The following is a 23,362-nucleotide window of genomic DNA, read 5'->3' on the forward strand; positions in this document are numbered from 1 at the left end:
GCCAGGAAGGATGGGTGGGGCCGAGCCGCGTGGGGCGGGGCCAGGAGGAATGAGAAGGGCGGTGCCGAGCCGCGAGGGGCAGGGCTAGGAGGGATGGAGGGGCGTGGCCAAGCCACACGGACAAGCTAGGGGTGTGGGGGCGGGACCTAGCCACGTGGGCGGGGCCAGGAGGGATGGGAGGGGCGGGGCCGAGCCGCGTGGGGCAGGGCCAGGAGGGAGGGGAGGGGCCGAGCTGTCTGAGGCAGGACTTTTAGGGGCGGGGCCGAGGGCGGGCGTGGTCTTGAGGGCGTGGCCTGGTGGGGCGGGGCCTACGGAGAGGCCGCCTTGGGGCTAGCAGGTGCAGGCAGGTACTGGGGGTTTGGGGGGGGGGGGGGACTCTGTAGCCAGAGACCTGCATTGGCTTTTTAGGTGTTTTTTGCTTTTGTGCCAGTCCGCTTTTTCTTTCATGACTGGAGCTGTGCCGCTGGAGACTTGCCTTCCGTTCCAGCTTGTTCCCTCCCCCCCCCTCACGGGCTTTCCGCTCCTGGGCTGGCCTACCAGCTCGATCCTCAGATCGCAGCCTCCTGAGTCGCTAGGATGGCCCGCGAGTCTGTGCCCGGCGGCTGGCCGGTCCGCTGCCGTGCCCGGCGCGGTGATGAACGCGGCCGCGTCTGCGAGCCCGGGAGCGGGAGCGCAGGACCCTGCCCGGGTCTGCTGCGAGTCTCCGCGCGGACTTGACTTCCCCCGGCCGGGTGGGAGGGATCCCCGGTTTGCACGGACGGAGCTGCTCCTTCCAAGAAGATGCGCGCCGCCTCCCGGCCCTCCTCCCCTCCCTTTCCCTCGATGGCGCAACGCACGCGGGGCGGGGGCCGCGCTTCTGGGAACGAGGCCGTGTCTGATTGGCGGGCGGTCCGGCCCGGCTCCCGGGTCGCGCGGTCAGACCCCGGGAACCCCTCCTGGCCCGGAACACCGTTGCATAACAGTCTTTATTCCCCAGGCCTGGAGACTCGCGGGAGCCCGCCTCCAGCGGCTCCGGCTGCAGACGCGTTCTCCCGGAGCGGCTGGGCCGGGCGCTCGGGTGGACTGTGCCCAGAATCCCCAGTTCAAGCCCCAGGCGGCGGGGCGCTGATCAGACTTCCCACGGTCCCCACCGGGCTAGGGGCGGGGCCGGCCCCGACCCGCTCGGCCACGCCCTCTGGAGGCGGAGCTTTATCTGGCCCCGCCCCAGCCCCTCCAAGAGCTTCCGCCTCGGCGCTCCCTCTGCGGTGAGCGGAGCCCAAGGAGCCCCCGCCCCGCTGCACCGAGAGCTTCCGCCTCTGCCACCTCCCAAAGGGACGCTCCGGTGGGCGGAGCCTACAGAGGCCACGCCCCTACCACCTCTCTGAGCCTCTCGGGTGAGAGGACCCACCGGATACCACGCCCCCTGTTCAGGCCACGCCCATACGGGGGCGTGGTCTCCGAGGCAGCCCCCGTTCCCGGCCGCCGAGGCCGCTCAGAGCCCCGCAGACCCCGGGCCCGCCCCACGCCCGCGTCCTGCGGCGACATGTTGGGCCTCATCCGGAACTCGCTGTTCGGGAGCGTGGAGACGTGGCCGTGGCAGGTCCTGAGCACGGGAAGCAAGGTCGGTCCGCGAGGGGCGGCAAACCCCGAAACGTGCATCCTGGGCCTGGAGGGCAGGGAGGGGGCGGGCAGGAGGAGTTGGGGGGCCCTGGGGCCCTGCATCGCCCGGCTCTCCGGGTCATGTGGTCGCCAAATGATGAGGGGGAGCCTGGGCCAAGGGTGCGGGGTGCAGGGCTCGGGCCTGGGGTGCGGGGTGGGGCAGGGGCCACCACCAGGGGCCGGAAGAGTCCTGTCCAGCTCCGTCCAGCCCTGTCCAGCTCCATGCGCCCCTCACCCAAGGCGAGGCAGGCGCTGACCCCAGCCTGGACCCCACCTCCCAGACGCCTGGACTGCAGGCGTGAGCCCCAGGGCATGGTGCGGGTGGGAGATGGCCTGCGGAAGGTCAGGCTTCCACGTCAGGGTCACCGGGGCGGTGGGCCGGCCTGTGGGTTTGGGAAGCCTGTTGCGTCCGGCTCGCACTGACCCTCGTCCTGCTGAGCCAGCAGCTGCTCTCTGCTTATCTGGAGTTCCTTGACACCCCAGCCAGCTCACCCCATCTCTCCTGCCTCGAGAGGGAAGCAGGGCCTTGAACACTCACTTTTAGGGAGGAACCGGGGAGCCTGACCTCACATGGAGCAGAATCCACCCCCTGACCGTGTTAGTTTGCACGTATTTGCACAACCTGGGCCACTTTGATAAGACTACTGGCGTTTCCTATCAGCCCTGCCTCTCCACCCGTCCAGCCCTGTCCCCATCCAGGGAGCAGGCACCGAGGCCTGAACACCGAGCACTGTCTATCTGCCAAGGACTACAGGGGTTTGGGACCTGAGATTCTTTCCAGGATGAGAGAAAGTCTGCCCAGAGACACAGTCTGGCTACTTGAGGGAGGAGCTGGCTTTCTTTTTCTTTTCTTTTCTTTTTCTTTTTTTTTTTCCTGTCTGTTGTAAGGCTTGAACTCAGGGCCTGGGCATTGTCCCTGAGTTCTTCAGCTCAAGGCTAGGGCTCTACCACTCTACTTTCACAGCGCCACTTCTGGCTTTTTCCTCTGTGTGTGGTACTGAGGACTCGAACCCGGGGCTTGCAGGCTAGGCAAGCACTCTACCACTGAGCCACCTTCCCACCCAAGGAGGAGCTGGTTTGTGATCAGGTCCACAGGCAGATGGCTGCCTGCAAAGCCCAGCTCCGCGGTGGCCAGGCCTTCACCCCTTCTCTCCCATGGTGTCTCCCCTTCTCCAGGAGGATCTGTCCTATGAGGAGCGGGCCTGCGAAGGCGGGAAGTTCGCCACGGTGGAGGTGACAGAGAAGCCGGTGGACGAGGCACTCCGGGAGGCCATGCCTAAGGTCATGAAGTATGTGGGTGGCTCCAATGACCGGGGTGAGTACCTAGGGACCCCCTTGCCCCCAGAGGACAGGGCAGGTCTCAGGGCCGAGTTCCGCCCCATCTCATACCAAGGCAGCTGGAACTCCCCGTTCCTGAATCCCACCTCCTTCCTGCACCCCATCCACGAAGCTCTGGGGCAGCCGCTCTTCATCAGGGGCACCCTGATGGGTGTTCGCTTGTCACCCGTTATTTGTAGGGTGGGGTCTCACTTCCTGCACGGGGGGCACAGGGGTGAGGCTGGGGGGGTGGCCTCTCCAGGAGACGTGGAGGTGGGGGACAAGAGAGCACAGTTAGGCTGTGGCCGGGGACCCAAGCCCGAGCAAGGTCTAAAGGGAGCCAGGACATCCCTTCAATAGGAAACATGGAGGTTGGAGGCGTGACTCAGTTGGTAGATCGCCAGCCAGTGAGCAAAGTGTCACCGCTGCCACCTTCTGTGCAAATACAGCTGGCATTTGCATGTGGCTCAACTGTAGATGTTTATTTTGCCAGTCCTGGGCCTGGGCGCTGTCCCTGAGCCTCTCTGTGCTCTAGGCTGGCGCTCTACCACTTGAGCCACGGCAAGAGTTCCAGCATTTTCTGAGTAGTTTATTGGACATAAGAGTCTCATAGACTTTCCTGCCCTGGGCTGGCTTTGAACCGCGATCCTCAGATCTCAGCCTCCTGAGTAGCTGGGATGACAGGCGGGAGCCACCAGCACTCAGTAACTGTAGATTGTGTGTGTGTGTGTGTGTGTGTGTGTGTGTGTGTGTCTCGCAAGCATGCATGTGCGTGCACGCTTAAAATTTTGTAGTTAATTTCATGAATATATATATATATATATATATATATATATATATATATATATATTACCATGGGGCAGGGTACCGCGGTGACACATGCCTGTAATCCCAGCTACTTGAGAGTTGGAGAGGACAGGGCAAAGTTAGTGAGACCCAACTTGACAAACAAGCAGGTGGGGGTGGATCCTTTCTGTGAGAGGCCCAAGTAGGAGGATTGGTGTCCGAGGCTGTCCAGGCAGGGAGAGGGAGACCCTGTAGCAGCCAAGGGGCTGGTCAGAGCCAGCCGGGCGCTGGTGGCTCACGCCTGTAATCCTAGCTACTTAGGAAGCTGAGATCTGAGGATCCGGGGTTCAAAGCCAGCCCGGGCAGGAAAGTCCATGAAACTCTTTTTTTTGGGGGGGCGTCCGGTTGTGGGGCCTGAACTCTGGCCTGGGCACTGTCCCTCAGGTCTTCAGCTCAAGGCTAGCACTCTACCACTTGAGCCACAGTGCCACTTCCGGCTTTTTTCTTTTTGCTTATGTGGTGCTGAGGAATCGAACCCAGGGCCTCATGCATGCAAGGCAAGCGCTCTACCACTGAGCCACCTTCCTAGCCCCGTCCATGAAACTCTTATCTCCAATAAACCACCATAAAACTGGAAGTGGCGCTGTAGCTCAAGTGGTAGAGCGCTCACCTTGAGCTGAAGAGCGCAGGGACAGAGCCCAGGCCCAGAGTTCAAGCTCCACAACTGACCAAAAAAAAAAGTGTCAGAGCCCTTGCCCTGCCCGCATAAGGCCCCAAGTTCAAACCCAGTGCTGCCGTGGTTTAAATAAAAATGTTCCGGTAGAGAAGTGGCGCTGTAGCTCAAGTGGTAGAACACTAGCCTTGAGCTGAAGAGCTGAGGGACAGCGCTCAAGCCCAAAGTTCAAGCCCACGACTGACCAAAAAAAAAAAAAGCATAAATTATACCTTACTGCATTGTTGGTGGGAGTGTAAACTTGTTAACCACTTTGGAAAGCAGTATGGAGGTTCCTCAAAAGACTCCACATAGAGCTCCCCTATGACCCAGCAATCCCACTTTTGGGCATTTACCCAAATGATCACAAACAAGACCACACTAAAGCTACCAGCACGACTATGTTTATTGCAGCATTATTTACTATAGCTAAGATATGGAACCAACCCAGATGCCCCTCAGTAAATGAATGGATCAAGAAAATGTGGTATATATACACAATGGAATTCTATGCCTCCATCAGAAAGAATGACATTGCCCCATTTGTTAGGAAATGGAAAGGCTTGTAAAAAATTAAGTGAAGTAAGCCAGGCCCAAAGAAACATAGGTCCCATGGTTTCCCTTATTTGCAATATCTAGTATATGTCTGAGTCAAGCAGAAAAGGTCAGATAAGATGATGTTAGGGAAACGAACCCTAAGATATGTATTCAAATGTTTTTTCTTTCATGTGATTGTTTCTAACAGATTTATAAGATTATTTCTTCGTTGCTTTGTATGTCCCTCCCCCACAGTATAACCCCTGCTTTCACTGTATTTGATGTTGATATAATTTGTGGAGGGGAAGGGGAAAAACAAATCGTTTCAATAGGGATACAGGTGGACCCATTGCAACAATGAGATGTACAAGTCATTATGTCGAAAATGAACTTTACAACTTTGGTGGGGGGGTGGTTTGCGGGGAGGATCGGGTGGGAGGGACGGGGGGAGGATGGGAAGGGATGGGTAGGGGAAACAAAGGAGGAGGCTACAATGCTTGATAAGAAATGTACTCATTATCTTGCCCATGTAATTGTAACCCCTCTGTACAGTATTTCCACAATAAAAATAAATAAATAAAATGTTCCGGTAGGACAAAGACGAGTACGTGCTCCACCACCCTGAGCCAGCCCTACCTGAAGGCCGCCTCCTTTTCTGTGTGTTCCCAGGGATCGGAATGGGGATGACGGTTCCCATCTCCTTTGCCGTCTTCCCCACGGACGACGGCTCCCTGCAGAAGAGACTGAAAGTCTGGTTCCGGATTCCCAACCAGTTCCAAAGTGACCCGCCGGCCCCGAGCGACGAGGCGGTGAGGATCGAGGAGAGAGAGGGCATCACGGTCTACTCCACGTAAGGACAGGGTGCTGGGGGGCCGGGCGTGGTCCCCCACAGCCCTCCTGGGCCTCTCCACCAGCCTTGGCCTTGTGTTTTATTGTTGAATTAGCTCAGGGAAGCTGGGCGCCAGGTGGCTCACGCCTGTCATCCCAGCAACTAAGGAGGCTGAGATCTGAGGATCACGGTTCAAAGCCAGCCCGGGCAGGAGAGTCTGTGAGACTCTGATCTCCAGTGAACCACCAGAAAACAGAAAGTGGAGCTGTGGCTCAAGTGATAGCGTGTCAGCTTTGAGTGAAAAAACTGGGGCTGGGAAGGTGGCTCAGTGGTAGAGTGCTCGCCTAGCATGCAGGAAGCCCTGGGTTCGATTCCTCAGTACCCTATACACAGAAAAAGCCGGGAGTGGCGCTGTGGCTCAGTGGGAGAGTGCTAGCCTTGAGTGAAAGAAGCTCAGGGACAGCGCCCAGGCCCTGAGTTCAAGACCCATCACAGACACACACACACACACACACACACACACACACACACACACACACACACACACACACACACACACACACACACACACACACACACACACACACACAGATCTTCAGGGCCCACCCATGTGCCCACCTCGCAGTAGAAGGCAGAGGCGTGGGTTGTGGCCAAGGGTTTGGTGGACTGTTTGGGCCATGCTGGGGCTTGAACCCCAGAGCGTCCCCGGGAGTCCCCGCTTCCATCCCTGGGGCCCCTGTGTCCCCCCCCCCCAGGGACCATGGCTGTGACCCCGCCCACAGGCTTGGGCGAGGCCTGGGTCTCCCAGCTTTGTGGCTTGGACTCTCACCTCTCACGGCTGTTCCTCTTGTGGCCACTGGGGGTCGCTGCACACCTCAGAACGCAGGCCATGGGTGGAAGGGCCTGGGGTTCTGATGAGGTCCAGCCCTGTGTGGCGGGTCCTCCCAGCCTCAGTTTCCCCGTCTGCAGCATGGGGTGGGAAGTCCTGCTGGGAGGGGCGGTGCAGGGGCAGCTGGGGTGGGGGGAAAGTCCAGAAGAGAGAGCCCATCCTCTGTGCAGCCATGGTTCCCGAGGGAGGGGGAGGAGGGGGGGGGAGGGAGGGCAGGCTGGTCCTTCCAGCATTTTCTTCCTCTGCTCACACACCTTCTGCCAGCTCAGCTTCACTGAAGCCCTGGCCCACTCCCTCCCCCACTCCCTCCCCCACTTCCTCCCCAGCCCCACCTCCTCCCCTTGGCCTTAGGAGCTCATGGGCTGGAGGGGGCAGTTGGCATCTGCCCCCCCTGTGTGTTTGTGGAGTGGTTGCCACCCAGCTGGGGGGCGGGGCCCTGGCACTGGAGGGATGCCCCACTGTCTGGGCTTCCCCCCACCCCCATCCCCCCGGCCCTGGCGGGAAGCCCGGGTATCTGTGCTTGGTGGCTGGGCACCGGCTTGCCCTTGAGACTCTTCTCTCCAATGCACCACCAAAAACCCAGAAGGGAAGCTGTGGCTCAAGTGGTAGAGCACCAAGCCTTGAGGGGAAAAGGCTCAGGGACAGCGCCCAGGCCCTGAGTTCGAGGCCCAGGGGTGGTATGTGCACGTACACGTGACCCCTGGAGGAGGGAGGGGATGGGGCCGCAGCCCCCGCCCCGCTCACCTCTGTCTCTGCTGTGTGCACAGGCAGTTCAGCGGCTACGCCAAGGAGGCGGACTACGTGGCGCACGCTGGCCAGCTGCGGGCAGCCCTGGAGGGCCGGGTCACGTGCCAGGGTGACGTGTACTTCTGCGCCGGCTACGACCCGCCCATGAAGCCCTACGGCCGCCGCAACGAGGTCTGGCTGCTACGGGCCTGAGAGCCCCGGCTGGGCCTCCATGACCCCTGACCTCTGTGACCCCTGACCCCCCGCCGTGGACCTCTGACACCCAACCTCCACCATGGATCTCTGTGACCCCTGACTTCCACCGTGGATCTCTGACCCCTGACCCTTGTCCTTCAAAGATGATGCCTGCGTTTTTCTGGGCTGGAAATGGCCAAGCAAGAAAATCAAGTGGCTGCTGGTGGCTCCCGCCTGTCATCCCAGCTGCTCAGGAGGCTGAGATCTGAGGATCGAGGTTCAAAGCCAGCCCAGGCATGAAAGTTTGTAAGACTCTGATCTCCAATGAACCACTAGAAAACCAGAAGTGGCGCTGTGGCTTAAGCGCTAGAGCGCTCTCCTTGAGCTGAAGAGCTGAGGGACAGCGCCCAAGCCCAGAGTTCAAGTCCCACAACCAACCAAAAAAAAAGAAGGTCCTGTGGTACGCCAGCAGCCTTTCCTTATCCATCCGGGTGGCAGAACTCCTGGTTTTCTCATTACTAGATGGTATTTGTGTGAGCACGCCGGCCCTGGGGCTTGAACTCAGGGCGTAGTGGGCTAGCACTCTGCCACTCGAGCCACAGCTTCACGTCGGGCTTTTTGGCGGTTCGTTGGGGGTGAGTCTCCGGGCTTCCCCGCCGGGGCTGGCTGTGAAGGATCGTGGTTTTGATGGTGAAACGTGATTTGCGCCCAGCCCTCACTGCCGACTTCCAAGAAATCGTGAAATCCGTTGTCTTCAAAATAAAAGCCTGTGCCTTAAGCAGACACGATTGTCCCGGATGTGGAGTCTTAGAGAGGATCTACAGGGGATCCAGGAGGACCCAGGGTTCTCATTGGAGGATGGAACCCGGAGGGCTCCTTACTGGACCACGGCCGTGTTCCTCGCCCACGGCTGCAGGGTTAGGGGTGGGTGGGGGGATGATTCCACGGAGCTGGTCCGTGCACAGCAGCCGGTCGCTTGTTTAAGGAAGAGCCCTGCGGTTTACACTGGCTTCTCCACTCCCCACAGAGTGGCTTTGATCTGGAGTGCCATCATTAAAGCTTCCTGGCAGGCCGCCGCCATGGGTGTGTGTATGCTTGAATGTCATGAATTTGAGCTTTGAATTTATTTTTCTGATTAACCCTGGGCTTTTCCCGGAGACTGGAATCCTGTTTATTTGGTGGTAGTGGTGGTGGTGGTTCTGGGCCTTTGAACTCAAGAGCCTGGCCTGCTATCCCTGAGCTTTGTTGCTCCAGGCTGGCGCTCTTCCACTTGAGCCACAGCTCTGCTCTGGCTTTTTGCTAGTTCACTGATGGTAAGTGTCTCGGCCTTTCCCGCCTTGACTGTGATCCTTGAACTGTGAGCCTCAGATCTCAGCCTCCTGAGCTGCTGGGGTGATGGGTGTGAGCCATGAACACGAGGCCTGTTTCCATTTTGTGCGTATGCATTTTGGGGAGGTGGCGCTGGGATTTGAACCCAAGGTGTCATTTGGGATGGGGCGCTCAGCATACCCTCTCCCCCACCTCCACCCAGGCTTAGGAGTGGTTTGACTCAGCAACCGCTCAGGTGCGTAGATGTGTGGGAAAGGAGCCCCAGCACCATTGTGTATAAGAGATTCTGTTTAGACATCATGGAAGGATGGGGCACCTCAAAAAGAAAGCTACAGGCCGGGCACCAGTAGCTCACGCCTGTAACCCTGGCTACTCGGGAGGTTGAGATTTGAGGATTGTGGTTTGAAGTCAGCCCTGGCAGGAAAAGTCCAATGAGACTCTTCTTTCCCAATAAACGACCAAAAAGCTGGAATCAGAGCTGTGGTTCAAGTGGTAGAGCAACAGCGTCAAGCACAAAAGCTCAGGGAGGGACAGCGCCCAGGCCGTGAGTTCAGGCCCCAGGACCAGCACAAACTAAAAAAAAAGTAAGAAGGAACAGAATGGGGCACGTGGTCCCTGGGCGGGTGGGAAGGCTGGAGGAGGAGGAAGACTACCGAGCCTCGTCCCTCTCTTCAGAGTGGTTTGTGGGGACACTTCTACACCCCCTGCATAGCCCAAAGCCAGCGTGTTCACCCGGAGATGCCGGTTCCCCTCCTTCCCCGGCCCTTCGCCAGCTCTGTGTATTGGCATCTGACAAACACAGCTCGCAGCCTGGGGTCTAGAACCCGGGTTTCCGCCCCCTGCGCGGTTGCGGGGCCTGGGCTTGGCCACGCCGCCTCCCGGATCCCATGTTGGCATGCGGAGGAGTCTATCAGGACCTCTGGGCTGTTTTATCTCCATCTTTCATGAACCACCTGTCACCGATGCATGTTTTTGAGTCATCAAAGGTGCCCTGTGCTGTGTGTCCCCGCGGCCACGCAGGGGTGAGTCAGGGGGGGAAGGGGGCAGGGGGAGGTATCTGCAAGACGGGTGAATTCTGTCACCCTGACTTTACAATAGCGATAATTAGTACCTAAGCTCAGGCCCTTTTATCTCAGGTGCTCAGAGGCTTGCGAGTCGTTAGCCGGTTAATTTGCCCGCCTCAAGCTGTAGCAAAGTCAGAGGTCAAGGGTGAGGCCGGTGACTAACACAGTTGGGGGCTGGGGGGGGGGAGGAAGGCCACCCAACCCATCCTTGTTGGAGAAAGAATTCCAACACTCACTAGGCTGTGTGTGTGTGTGTGTGTGTGTGTGTGTGTGTGTGTGTGTGTGTGTGTGTGTGTCTAGGACCAGGACTCAAACTCGCCCTCTAATTCCTTTCATTCATTGGCTGGCACTCCACCCCCCGAGCCACGCCTCCCAACCAAAAGCACACAGAGAACCTGGAATCCTCCAAAAACAAAATCTAGCCGGGTGCTGGCGGCTCACACCCATCATCCCAGCTACTCAGGAGATCTGAGGATCGTGGTTCAAAACCACCCCAGAGAAGGAAAGTCTGTGAGACCAGAAGTAGAGATTGGCCCAAGTGGTAGAGCACCAGGCTGGAGCAAAAGAAGCTCAGAGACAGCATGCAGGCCCTGACTTCAAACCCCAAGACTAGCACCCAAAATAAGTGGAATCTCACCTGTAACCTATAAACCTAATCAAGGAGATAAGATCCAAGCTCATGAAACACATTAATAAATCTCTTTTCCATTATTGCCCATTTCTATTTGTTTATTACTCAATGCCATTGGTAGATTAACAAAGTAGAAAAATTGGATTTTTCACCAGGCACCAGTGTCTCACGCCTGTCACCCCAGCTACTCAGGGGGCTGAGATCTGAAGATCACGGTTCAAAGGCAGCCCAGCAGCAAAGCCCATGAGACTCTCATCTCCAATGATCCAGCAGAAAACTGGAAGTGGTGCTGTGGTTCAAGTGGTAGAGCGCCAGCCTGAAGTGAAAGAGCCCAGGGACAGCACCCGGGCCCTGAGTTCAAGTCTTAAGACCAGCAAAAAAAAAAGGAAGAGAAAGAGGGAAAACAGGAGGAGGAAGGAGAGAAGAGGATCTCATATTCATTAAAAGAACCAAGGAGGAGCTGGTGGCTAGGGGGACGGCAGGCCGCACGCATCATCTATCCAGCACCTCCTGGGCCTGGGAATAAACCGGAAGCCTGCTCCAATGTCCGGCGACAGCCTCGGGCAGCGCAGTGCTGGGACTCTTGTCCAGCCCGCCCAGCCAGACATCACGAGGAAGGGTTTCCCAAGGCATAACAGAATAGGGAAAGCCAGTCCTGTGTGTGATCCTTCCTGCTCAGCAGAGCTCAGCCGACTTTGTTGGAAGGCATCCTCCTGAACCTTAGAACTCAAACATGAGGAAGTCTCTGGAAATGTGTGTGTGTGTGTGTGTGTGTGTGTCACACACATGCGTGCCAATCCTGCAGCTTGAACTCCGGGCCTGGGCGCCATCCCTGAGCTTTTAGTTCACTCAAGGCTGGTGCTCTACCACTTGAGCCACAGCTCCACCTCTGCCTTTTTGGTAGTCCATTGGAGATAAGGATCTCACAGGGTGTCCTTCCCCTCTCTCCCCCCCAGGGCTGGTTTTGAACCACAATCCTCAGATCTCAGGCTCCTGGGTAGCCGGGATGACAGGCGTGAGCCACCGCGCCTGGCTTGAAATGGCTTTTTTAGAGCATCCTGCCGGGCATGGGACCACTGGTGTGGGCCTCTTGTAGCTTGAATTGAAATCTATGGGTGGAGAAACACCCTGAAGCTCACACACACGTGCACACAGGCGTGTGCGCACACACACACACACTTGGGTCAACACGAGAATGAGAAATCCCCGTTTTCACCCCGAAACGCAGCCATGGCTGAAGAATCGGGCTAGGCGTGTCCCTCGGCCCCTCCGGGCGTTTTTATAGGCCGGGCCGGGTCTGGGTGAGGCTGGCACCGCTTCCGCCCATTTGGGCAGAGATTAAAGAAGGGGAGTCACGGCTCCTCACTCACTCACACTGAGCAGCCTCCGCCTCGCGTGGACACAGGTGAGTCGGGTGCCGGCCTTGCCAGCTCCCAGGCAGGGGCCGCCGAGCCATGGCGCAGGGGTCAGGAAGGCCAGGGGAGGGGGGCCGGCATGCAGCTCTGAGTGCTGGTTTGGGGTTACCCAAGCAGGGGGGACGGCTGGACTCCAGGCTGCCCCTCTGGGTGCTGAGGGTCATTTAATGCCTGCCACTCGAGCTTCCTGAGTACACAATACTGTGTGTTTGCCTTCCGAGGAGAAAATCAGGTGGGAAAACAGGTGAACTTCCAGCCCGCTGACAAGTCGGGGTTACCTGTAATGCCAATTCCCCTCTCTGAGAGCCACCTGTATGCGTCTCTGGTTTTCTCAGCGCCCTAAGGAAGCGTGGTATTTAAACAGGTATCAGAGCCAGGCACCGGTGCTCACGCCTGTCGTCCCAGCTACTCAGGAGGCCGAGCTCGGAGGATCAGGGTTGAGCCCGGGTGGGAAAGTCTGTGAGACTCTGATCTCCAAGGAACCACAAACAGCCAGACCTAGAACTGTGGCTCAAGTGGTAGAGCGCCAGCCTTGAGCACAAAGGCTCAGGGACAGAGCCCAGGCCTTGAGTTCAAGCCCCAGGACTGGCACAAATAACTAGGTATTACCAGGCACTTGTGGCTCACGCCTGTCATCCTAGTTACTCAGGAGGCTGAGATCTGAGGAGCTCAGTTCAAAGCCAGCCTGGACAAGAAAGTCCGTATGATTTATCTCCAAGAAACTATAAAAAGCCATAAGTTGGGGATGGGAAGGTGGCTCAGTGGTAGAGTGCTCACCTAGCATGTGTGAAGACCTGGGTTTGATTCCTCAGCACCACATACACAGGAAAAAGCCAGAAGTGGAGCTGTGGTTCAAGCGGTAGAGCACTAGCCTTGAGCAAAAGCAGCTCAGGGACAGTACCCAGGCCCTGAGTTCAAGCCCCAGGACTGGCACCAAGTAGATATCAGAAGTCAAACAAGATGTAACTTGAAGCTGGGTGCCGGTAGCTCACGCCTGTCGTCCCAGCAATTCAGGAGATCTGAGGATCACAGTTCAAAGCCAGCCTGGGCACGAAAGTCTGTGAGACTCTGATCTCCAGTGAACCACTAGAAAACCAGAAGGGGCGCTGTGGCTCAAGTGGTAGAGCGCCAGCCTTGAGTGAAAGAGCTCAGCGACAGCGCCCAGGCCCTGAGTTCAAGGCCCAAATCAAACTCAAGAGTTAAAGAAGAAAGCAGGATGTGCGTCTGCCACAGTGTCCCGGGGGCATCCGGGATGCGGGTGTCTCCATCCAGGTTGGGAGAAGAGCTGATGCCCAGGCCCTGGGTACACACCCCACCCCAGGCCGCACCAGGCCCCCCTGGACGCGGGCTGGGCCTCACCCCGCGCATTCATTTTACGCAGGGAACCGGAGCGCGCCCCACCCGTCGGCCGCCATGTTCGAGGACTGCGTGAAGTCCACCGAGGAGCACTACCTGTTCTGTGACGATGAGGGGCCCTGGGCCGTGGTCCTGGAGTCCCTGGCGGCCATCGGCATCGTGGTGACCATCCTGCTCCTCCTGGCCGTCCTGTTCCTGCTGCGGCGCGTGCAGGAGTGCGCGCGCTGGAACGTGCTCCCCACGCAGTTCCTCTTCCTGCTGGGGGTGCTGGGCCTCTTCGGCCTGGCCTTCGCCTTCATCCTGCCGCTCAGCCACCGCACGGCGCCCGTGCGCTTCTTCCTCTTCGGCGTCCTCTTCGCGCTCTGCTTCTCCTGCCTCTTGGCCCACGCGTCCAACCTGGTGCGCATGGCGCGCAGCTGCGGCTCTTTCTCCTGGCCCACGCTGCTGGCCATCGCCGTGGGGCTGAGCCTGCTGCAGACGGTGCTGGCCATCGAGTACGTGACCCTGGTGACCACGCGCGGCCCCACCTTCGAGCGCATGACCCCCGAGCAGCTCAACGTGGACTTCGTGGCGCTCACGGTCTACGTGCTGCTGCTCCTGGCGCTCACGCTCTTCGTGGCCAAGGCGGCCTTCTGCGGGCCGTGTGAGCGCTGGCGGCGGCCCGGCCGGCTCATCTTCGCCACGGCGCTCGTGTCCGCCGTCATCTGGGCCACCTGGATCGCCATGCTCACCCGGGGGAACCCGCAGCTGCAGCGGCAGCCGCACTGGGACGATGCTGTCGTCTGCATCGGCCTGGTCACCAATGCCTGGGCCTTCCTCTTCATCTACATCATCCCGGAGCTCTGCCTGCTCTACCGGGCCTGCCGCCAGGACGGCCCCGCCCCGGCTCACGCCTGCCCAGCCCCGGTCTACCAGCGCGGCCTGCGGATGGATAACCAGGAACTATCCCGAGGTAATGAGCCCCCCCCCCAGATTCAGAAAAGAAGGGCGGGCAGAGACCAGAGAGAAAACACAGGGCTCAGGACAGCAGGATGGGCTACAAAGGAAGGGTCAGCTTTGGGGGAACTTCATGGTCCAAGCGGGGAGCCGGGCACTGGTGGGCACAGCTATAATCCCAGCTACTTTGGAAGCTGAGGACCAACGTTCAAAGTCAGGCTGGTGGGAAAGTGCTGGAGACTCTGATCTCCAATAGACCATTAAAAAATAATAATAATGGGCTGGGCAGGTGGCTCAGTGGTAGAGTGCTCGCCTCACATGCATGAGGCCCTGGGTTTGATTTCTCAGTATCACATAAGCAGAAAAAGCCAGAAGTGGTGCTGTGGCTCAAGTGGTAGACGCTAGCCTTGAGCTGAAGAGCTGAGGGACAGCGCCCAGGCCCAGAGTTCAGGCCCCACGACCGACACACAAAATAATAATAATAATAATAATAATAGGGGCTGGGAAGGTGGCTCAGTGGTAGCGTGCTTGCCTTGCATGCATGAGGCCCTGGGTTTGATTCCTCAGCACCATATAAGCAAAAAGAAAAAAGCCGGAAGTGGCGCTGTGGCTCAAGTGGTAGAGCACCAGCCTTGAGCTGAAGAGCTGAGGGACAGCGCCCAGGCCCAGAGTTCGGGCCCCCCCCAAAAATAATAATAATAATGGTCTGGGAAGGTGGCTCAGTGGTAGAGTGCTTGCCTCATATGCATGAGTTCCTGGGTTCGATTCCTCAGTACCACATACACAGAAAAAGCCAGAAGTGGCACTGTGGTTCAAATGGTAGAGTGCTAAGTCTTGAACAAAAGCAGCTCAGGGACAGCGCCCAGGTCCTGAGCTCAAGCCCAGGACTGGCAAAATAAATTAAGGTGGAAGTGGAGCTGTGGTTCAAATGGTAGAGCATGAGCCTTGAGAAAAAAAAAAAAACTCAGGGACAGTGCCCAGGCCCTGAGTTCAAAGCCCCAGAACCAGCACACACACACACACACACACACACACACACACACACACACACACGCACGTGCAGAATGAAGGTTAAATTTTTATGAATAAATAAATGACATTTTCCAAAGCACAGAAGCTTTATGGAGAAAAGCCAAGAAAGAAATGAGTCAAAGGCCCCGAATAAATAAGACGTGACTTCTAAAGTGCTCGAGCTACCCTCCCCCCCAAAAAAAGAGGCACCCACAAAATAATGAGCCTAACCCAGCCCCAAATTAGGCTTGGCCTGTCCAGTCATCAGACATCAAAGCCCAGCCCGGGTGTCTCTGCTGGGCCTTGGAGCCCAAAAGCCAAAGACTTTTGGAGTCTCCAAGCTAATTTAAGCGAGCATCACTTTAAACCAGCTTGCAAGAGTCTGACCTCCAACAGAGGTCACAGCCCGCCACCCCCAGCTCTGCTTCGCAGGGGATTTGCTTTGCTGTTGGCAATCTTGCTCAAGGTTTTAAACGACAAGCAACCCCCTCATCTAAATTCCCAGAGAAAGCCCCAGACTGTTGGATGATGGAGACTCACAAGGCAACGCAGCCCACGCATGCGTGGGAATTTCCAGGTCACACCTTTGTCCACGAGGAAGACCACACTAACCTGGCTCTATTTTGCTCGGGAATGTCTTATTCATGGACACAGATGCTGGGGCCTCCCTTCCCCCGCCCGCACCTTGCAAACCGGGTGAAATCAGTTCATTTCAGTTATCTGGGAATATATCAGACCTCATTAACACACTTTCTGAACCCCTCCTGGATTTTCCTCAGGCCAGCGTGGTAGTTTATGTCCTTTTCAGGGTCTGTAACAGGCGAACGATGTCTCGCATTTTAGCGTTGCTGTGTAATGGCGATGTTCTTTTATTTATTTATATTTTTTTCAATAATTTTTTCTCTTTAATTTTTTAAGTTTGTGTATGTAGCACTGAGGAATCGAACCCAGGGCTTCATGCATGCTAGGCAAGCACTCAGCCACTGAGCCACATTCCCAGCTCTGGTATTCTTTTTTTTATTTTTTGGTCCTAGGTCTTGAACTCAGGACCTGGGCGCTGTCCCTGAGCTCTATCACTCAAGGCTGGTGCTCTACTACTTGAGCCACAGCTCCACTTTCAGTTTTCTGGTGGTTCATTGGAGTTAAGAGTCTCATGTACTTTCCTGTCCGGGCTGGCTTTGAACCACAATTCTTAGATCTCAGCCTCCTGAGTAGCTGGGATGACAGGCAGGAGCCACCAGCTAGCCCCGATCTTCTTTTGCCTAGTATTTGGCACGCATCATAGTCAAAATTTTCATATGAGCTTTCCTTATAAGCGAGCGTATGCTACAACAAATCGCCTATCCAGGTGAAGTTTGGTTTAGATAAAGTCAGTCACTGGTCCTTGTTGGTTTTGTTGATCGGGCCCAGGACCTTGGTATCCTGCCTGTAAGATGTGCTCATGCTTGCCTGCCAGAGAGTCAGTCATCTTTCTTGAGAATTCTTTCCATAGTTCTGGCTGGAAAAGAGGACCAAGTGGCTGAGTGTAACCAGCATTGGGCTGGTTACAGAGCCGGGTGCCTGTGGCTCACGCCTGTCTTCCCAGCTACTTGGAAGGCTGCGATCTGAGGATCTCAGTTTGAAGTTAGCCTGGACAGAAAAGTCTGTGAGATCCTTATCTCCAGTGAACCACCCAAAAGCCAAAAGTGGAACTGTGGCTCAAGCGGTAGAGCACCAGCCTTGAGCACAAAAGCTCAGGGACAGCATCCAGGCCGAGTTCAAGCCCCAGTATCAACATTTTAAAAATACACTTAATAAAAAGGTGCAGGGCTTGGGCAGGTGGCTCAGTGGTACAGTGCTCACCTAGCATGCACGAAGCCCTGGGTTCAATTCTTCAGTACCACATATACAGAAAAAGCTGGAAATGGTGCTGTGGCTCAAGTGGTAGAGCGCTAGCTTGGAGCAAAAGAAGCTCAGGGGCGGTTCCCAGGCCCTGAGTTCAAGTCCCAAGACTGGCAATATCAATAATAATAATAATAATAATAATAATAATAATAATAATAATGTGCAGAATTGCACCTTGTTAGCAAAATGTACACATAGCTAGGAAATAAGAATTGGGCCTAGCAACATCTGGAATGTTCTGTGGGTCTTAAGCAGACAGGGCCGAGCCGCTTGGACTGCGTCGTGGTCAGGAGGGCATGGTGGGCAGACCGTCCGCGTCTCCTGTCTGTCTGCCTGTCTGTCCGTCTGTCTCTTTGCCCTGCCCCGATCGCACGGTGTTGTGATGAATTCGACTCTGTCAGCATGCCGTGGGCACCCATGACCCACCTGGTCTAGCCGTGTCACAGTGGCTAGGCCTCGTCCTGGGCCACCCTGGGCCAGCTGGGTCACGGCGCCTGCCGGGCGGGGGGCTTGGGGTAATCGGGGACACGGGAGATGGTGGACAACACTGCTGGGCAATTAAGATTTCCATTTCCTAGAAATCTAAGCCGCCCCTCCCGGGAGCGGCTGACGGACTTAATCCTAAGAGATTGGAACATCTGTTCCAGGGAGATAAATGCCATCACTACCAAGCAGCCGGGGGTGAACACCCCAGGCCCGGCGTGGGAATGTCCCCCGGGACACCGTGGGCGGCTTGGATCTGCTGCTCTGCCCCAGAATTTCCAGCCACAGACAGACAGACGGACATGCATCTCTATAGCACCCATGAAGCCCTGGGTTCAATTCCTCAACACCACATACACAGAAAAAGCCAGGAGTGGCGCTGGGGCTCAAGTAGTAGAGCACCAGCCATGAGCCAAAGCAGCTCAGGGACAGCGCCCAGGCCCTGAGTTCAAGTCTCAGGACTGGCCAAAAAAAAAAAAAAATCAGCTCAGCCTCCCACCATGTTTCCTAGCCAATACCAACTTCTTGCCGATTCTCCATGTTTGGTTTTCCTCAGGGCCCCTCGGCCTTACCAAAGAGACCCAAGTGGGGGACTAGAGGCGTGGTTCAGGCAGTAGAGGGCCAGCCATTGAACTTGAGTGTCAGGTAGCAAGTTCAAGTCCTAGTCTGGGGGTGGTGGGGAGAGGGAGGGAGGGAGAGAAGGAAAGGAAGGAGAGAAGGAGGAGGGAAGGAAGGAAGGAAGGAAGGAAGGAAGGAAGGAAGGAAGGAAGGAAGGAAGGAAGGAAGGAAGAAAGGAAGGAAGGCAGGCGGGCCCTGGGTTTGGGGCACTGTGTGGCTCTAGCTTGTTTTCCCCCTGGAAGCCCTTGTGTCACTCTCTGGAGTTCCGTGGGCTCCGTGGTGGTTGGGAGGCCGGGATGTGGAGGGTCAGGGACAAGGAGGGGGCGTTGTGGTTCTGATCCAGGCAGGCGGGAGAGTTCGGCTCAGGTCTGCGCTGTGCTACTGGAGGCCTAGGGCACTGTGGCGTGCTGACACTGGAAGGAAGGATCTAGAATCCCTTCACCATGAGGAAGCGGTGGGTTTCTGGAGACACGGGTGTATTTCCACCCCTTGTGTGTGTACACATCTGGAGACGCATCTGCTGACCTGTGACTGGATGGCTATGAGATTCGAATCCAGGGCCCAGTGCTTGCCAGGCAGGAGGCCCTAGTGCCTGAGCCTCGCTTCTGGCCGCCGGTTGTGGTTCCAGGGAAGAGGGGGCCGGCAGCGGCGAGCGCAGAGCTGGCCGCGGGCTGGGGCTTTGAGGCTCAGCGATGCATCTCACAAACGCCCGGCCAGACCCAGCGCCCCAGCCTCCAGGAGCCTGTGGTCACAGCCAGGCACCAGTGGCTCACACCTAATCCCAGAGACTCAGGAGGCTGAGATCTGAGGATCGCCGTTCAAAGCCAGCCCAGGGCAGGAAAGTCTGTGAGACTCTTATGTCCAATGAACCACCAGAAAACCAGAAGTGGAGCTGTGGCTCAAGTAGTAGAGCACCAGCCTTGAACAAAAGAGCTCAGGGACAGCGCCCAGGCCCCAAGTTCAAGGCCCAAGACCAGCAAAAAAAAAAAAAAAAAAATCACTGCCCAGCCTATGTTCCAGGCTATCCCGTCCACCGCCCGGCCTGTGTTCCAGGCTATCCCGTCCACCGCCCGGCCTGTGTTCCAGGCTATCCCGTCCACCGCCCGGCCTGTGTTCCAGGCTATCCCGTCCACTACCTGGCCTGATTGTTCCAGGCTATCCCGTCCACCGCCTGGCCCGCCCCGTGCTCAGGCCGACACCCCGCAATCCCCGACACTAACCCAGGCCTTCCTCCCCGCTTTGGCTTGCAGCCCGAGACAGCGAAGGAGCTGAGGAGGATGTAGCCTTAACCCCCCATGGCGTCCCCCTCCAGCCGCAGGTAAATGCCCCCCATTCGCCCTCCCAGGAGGGGCCAGCCAGCGCCCTTCCCATAGCCCTCAGGATCCAGAGACAGACAGACAGACAGAGAGTGCACAGGCAAGGCAGCTCCACCCCCAGATCCTGCGGTACTTGACCCATCCCAACTCAAACCCCATGAGACACAAGGCCCCCCCCCCCCACCATCATCCGGCACAAACCCCACGCTTTCCAATGCCTCCATTGATGCAGAGGCACAGGGCGGGGGAGGGGGGACTCCCGCCTGGCATCCTAGCCACTCAGGAGGCTGAGATCTGAGGATCGAGGTTGGAGGCCAGCCCAGGCAGGGAAGTCCATGATCCTCTGACCTCCAATGAACCACCAGAAAACCAGAGGTGGCGCTGTGGCTCAAGTGGTAGAGCACCAGCCTAGAGTGAAAGAGCTCAGGGATGGCGCCCAGGCCCTGAGTTCAAGCCCCACAACCAACCCCACCACCCCCAAAAAAAGAAGCTTGTTAATGAGCAGTTGGGTTCGTTGGGCTCCAGACCCCAGGAACCCACGGGGGATTGACTGACAGGGAGGGAGTGCTGCATTCTAGAGGCTTCTCAATAGCGGGGACACTTCTACACATGCCCAGAGTGTACCTACATCCGAACCCCCTCCCCTCTCCCCTCCCTCCCCTTCCCCTCCCTTCCCTCTCGTCCCCACTTCTTTGGTTTATTTTGCTTGCCAGTCATGGGGCCTGAACTCTGGGCTCTTCAGCTCTAGCGCTCTACCACTTGAGCCATAGCACCACTTCCAGCTTTCTGCTTATGTGGTGCTGAGGAATCGAACCCAGGTCTTCGTGCATGCAAGGCGAGCGCTCTACCACTGAGCCGCCTTCCCGGCCCTCTCCACTTCTTAAAACAATGTCAGCGGGTGTTTTCCTATTTGCACACGTGCACACCACGTGAACGGTCACCTTTGTCCTGCCCCTGCCCACTGCACAGTGGAGCCGGTGCCTGGGCCCCGTGGTGTGTTCCACCAGCACGTGTGGACTGTGTACAGGATCCGAGTGCACACGTGGGGGGATCTGTGTGCACACGCATGTGGACTGCGTACAGAATATCTGTGTGCACATGCATGTGGACTTGCACAGAATCTGTGTGCACACGCATGTGGGCTGCATACAGAATCTGTGTGCACATGCATCTGGACCCTGTACAGGATCCGTGTGCACACGTGTGTGGACTGTGTATGGGGTCCATGTGCACACGTGTGGACCGTATACAGGATCTGCGTGCATGGAGTCTATAAGCTCGTCTATAGTTTTCATTCCCTCCCCCGCAAACGCCAGCCTTCAGCAAAGCCTTCTGGAAGTTTCCTATCCTCATACATCAATGCAATCGATTTCCATAACTCTCTTCCTTTCTCCCAACCCCTCTTACAGTCCCATGGACATGTGACGAGACAGACACACAGGCAGACAGAGAAAGGGAGAGAGACAGAGGAAGAGAGACAGGCAGACAGACAGACAGAGCCAGAGGGGCAGGGACGGGCCGCGGACAGACAGAGGGACAGCCCTCGGGGAGCGCATGCGCGCTGGACGTGGGCCTCCGCTGGCTGGGCTGACCTCGTGTGCATTTCCTCCTCCGCAGACTGCTGAGCCCTCGCAGGGCCAACTCCTCCCCAGGACCGACCTGAGCGTGGACGCGGCCGTGTGAGCGGACCCCGCCCCGCGGACCCCAGACGGACCCCCGCCTGGCCAGGCCCCTCGGACCCCGGCGACCCCCACCCGGCCTGGCCTCTCAGACCCCGGCGACCCCCACCCAGCCAGGCCCCTCGGACCCCAGCCCCCACCCCACCCCGGCCCCCCACACCAATTACAACCCTGCTGCCCTGGCCCCGGCTCTACGTCTTTCTTCACCCACGTTGCTTGCAGGTGGTGTGGGGGGAACAGGGGAGGTAGTGGGGCCCCAGCCTGAGGACACCGCCACGTGACAGCCCCGTGACATGGGGGCCACATGAGCAGACCCTCCTCCTGTTAGCTTTTAACCACACAGAAAATATGTGTGACAAAAGTTGACCACTGAGGGGCACTGGTGCTCACGCCTGGCATCCCAGCCACTCAGGAGGCTGAGATCTGAGGATCGCGGTTCAAAGCCAGCCTGGGCAGGAAAGTCCGTGAGACTCTGATCTCCAACCAGAAAACCAGAAGTGGAGCTGTGGCTCAAGTGGTAGAGCACCAGCCTTGAGTGAAAGAGCTCAGGGACAGTGCCCAGGCCCTGAGTTCGACTCATGACACACACACACACACACACACACACACACACACACACACACACACACACAAAACTTAGTCAACTGAGGGCAATAGTGGGACAGGAAGGAAAGGAGGAAGCAACAGCAGGTGCACAGAATGCACGTGGGAGGATTGAGCAGGCTGTGTGTGTGTGTGTGTGTGTGTGTGTGTGTGTGTGTGTGTGTGTGCATGCACATGCGCACGTGCACACAGGGCCCCTGTCCCATTTGGCCAAAGCCCTGGATGTGAGCTCATGCACAGACACAGCCCCTCAACGCTCTACCCAACCCGCCACAGCGCTGGGACCTCAGGCTCCGCTGGGCGGACTCTGGGGCTTGGAAAAAGGGGAGCCAAAATAATAGAGTGGGTCCACATAGCCCCCCATGCTCCCCCAAATAAAGCCCCCAGGGGACCAGCAGGGAGGGGCTGGGCCGGGCTGGGGGGGGGCTGAGCCGTCTTGGTGCGGTGACAGTGGCTTCAGAACTCTGGTCTCAGCCGCTGCCCAGCTGCTGCACCCGCTGCTCAGCCAGGGCTGTTTTGCGTTCGTTCTGAAACTTTTCTGCGCGTGTCATCCAGTTTTCTGGTGGTTCATGGAAGACCAGAGTCTCACGGGCAAGTGTCCTGCCCCGGCTGGCTTTGAACCTCGACCCTCAGATCTCAGCCTCCTGAGTGGCTGGGATGACAGGCGTGAGCTTTACCTGATCCCAGAAAGGAGGCAGGAGGTGGGAAGGAGGGGGGCAGGAAGGAGAGGGGCAGATGGTTCCCAGCTCTTAGGGCACCCCTAGAAATGAAGGAGACCAGAGCCTTCATTTCACAAGCACAGGCACTGCCTGTGGACGGGCCGGCGGGCGGGCAGGCGGGTGGGTGGGTAGGAGGGAGGGCGGGAGGGAGGGCTCCTGCACACCCCACAGAGGCCTGCGGGCTGGGACCAGCGCCGGCTTCCATCGGGTAAAGCTCAAGGTTGGGCTTTACCGCCACCTGGCGGCCATGTCAGGCACAGCAACCCCAGAGGCGGGTGGAAATCTGAGACCTTGGAGGAGAGAAAGACTACCTGACCGCTCCAGGCTCTGTTGGGGAGGCTGGGACTGGGAGGATCACTATTTGAGCCCGGGGGTGGAGGGGTGCAGGAGTGGGGTGAGATCCCAGCTCAACCAACAAGAAGCCGGGCACTGTGGTAGCGCCTGTAACCCATCTAATGAAGTCAGCCTCACTGGGAGGGTGGCCGGCCAAGCCAGAAAGGAGATCTCGCTGCAAAAATGTGAGTGGGGGGTGTGGCTCAAGCAGTCGAACACCTTCCCGGCAAGGGTGAGGCTGTGAGTTCAAACCCGGATGAGGTGCGTCGCGTGCACACACGCGTGTGCACACACACACAGGTGCGCAGTGGGGAAACCTGCCCACCCCCAAGGGACATGGGGCCAGGTCCTGACGC

At 57.7% G+C, this 23,362-nt stretch overlaps 2 protein-coding genes across 2 annotated transcripts; both read left to right on the forward strand.

The window, feature by feature from the left end:
• The first annotated feature begins 1,389 nt into the window (after positions 1–1,389).
• On the forward strand, positions 1,390–8,412 carry LOC138806765 (heme-binding protein 1). The gene is made up of 4 exons (XM_069992104.1): positions 1,390–1,600; positions 2,815–2,953; positions 5,660–5,840; positions 7,476–8,412. Exons 1-4 carry the CDS (start codon positions 1,523–1,525, stop codon positions 7,645–7,647), a joined length of 570 nt encoding a protein of 189 aa, XP_069848205.1. The 5' UTR covers positions 1,390–1,522; the 3' UTR covers positions 7,648–8,412.
• Positions 8,413–13,481: 5,069 nt separating this feature from the next.
• Positions 13,482–21,355, forward strand: LOC138806789 (G-protein coupled receptor family C group 5 member D-like). Its single transcript, XM_069992143.1, has 3 exons — positions 13,482–14,376; positions 19,607–19,674; positions 21,290–21,355. Exons 1-3 carry the CDS (start codon positions 13,482–13,484, stop codon positions 21,353–21,355), a joined length of 1,029 nt encoding a protein of 342 aa, XP_069848244.1.
• The last annotated feature ends 2,007 nt before the right edge of the window (positions 21,356–23,362 follow it).

Source organism: Dipodomys merriami, unplaced genomic scaffold (genome assembly GCF_024711535.1).
Source record: "Dipodomys merriami isolate MVZ:Mamm:240054 unplaced genomic scaffold, mDipMer1.0.p SCAF_408, whole genome shotgun sequence".
Taxonomy (NCBI): Eukaryota; Metazoa; Chordata; class Mammalia; order Rodentia; family Heteromyidae; genus Dipodomys; species Dipodomys merriami.

Excerpts from the sequence above, each read along its gene's own strand:
- LOC138806765 (XM_069992104.1), top strand. The coding sequence starts at position 1,523 with ATGTTGGGCCTCATCCGGAACTCGCTGTTCGGGAGCGTGGAGACGTGG. Across the intron at positions 1,601-2,814 it reads TCCTGAGCACGGGAAGCAAG|GAGGATCTGTCCTATGAGGA; the intron begins GTCGGTCCGCGA and ends CCCCTTCTCCAG. Across the intron at positions 5,841-7,475 it reads GGCATCACGGTCTACTCCAC|GCAGTTCAGCGGCTACGCCA; the intron begins GTAAGGACAGGG and ends CTGTGTGCACAG.
- LOC138806789 (XM_069992143.1), top strand. The coding sequence starts at position 13,482 with ATGTTCGAGGACTGCGTGAAGTCCACCGAGGAGCACTACCTGTTCTGT. Across the intron at positions 14,377-19,606 it reads TAACCAGGAACTATCCCGAG|CCCGAGACAGCGAAGGAGCT; the intron begins GTAATGAGCCCC and ends TTTGGCTTGCAG. Across the intron at positions 19,675-21,289 it reads GCGTCCCCCTCCAGCCGCAG|ACTGCTGAGCCCTCGCAGGG; the intron begins GTAAATGCCCCC and ends CCTCCTCCGCAG.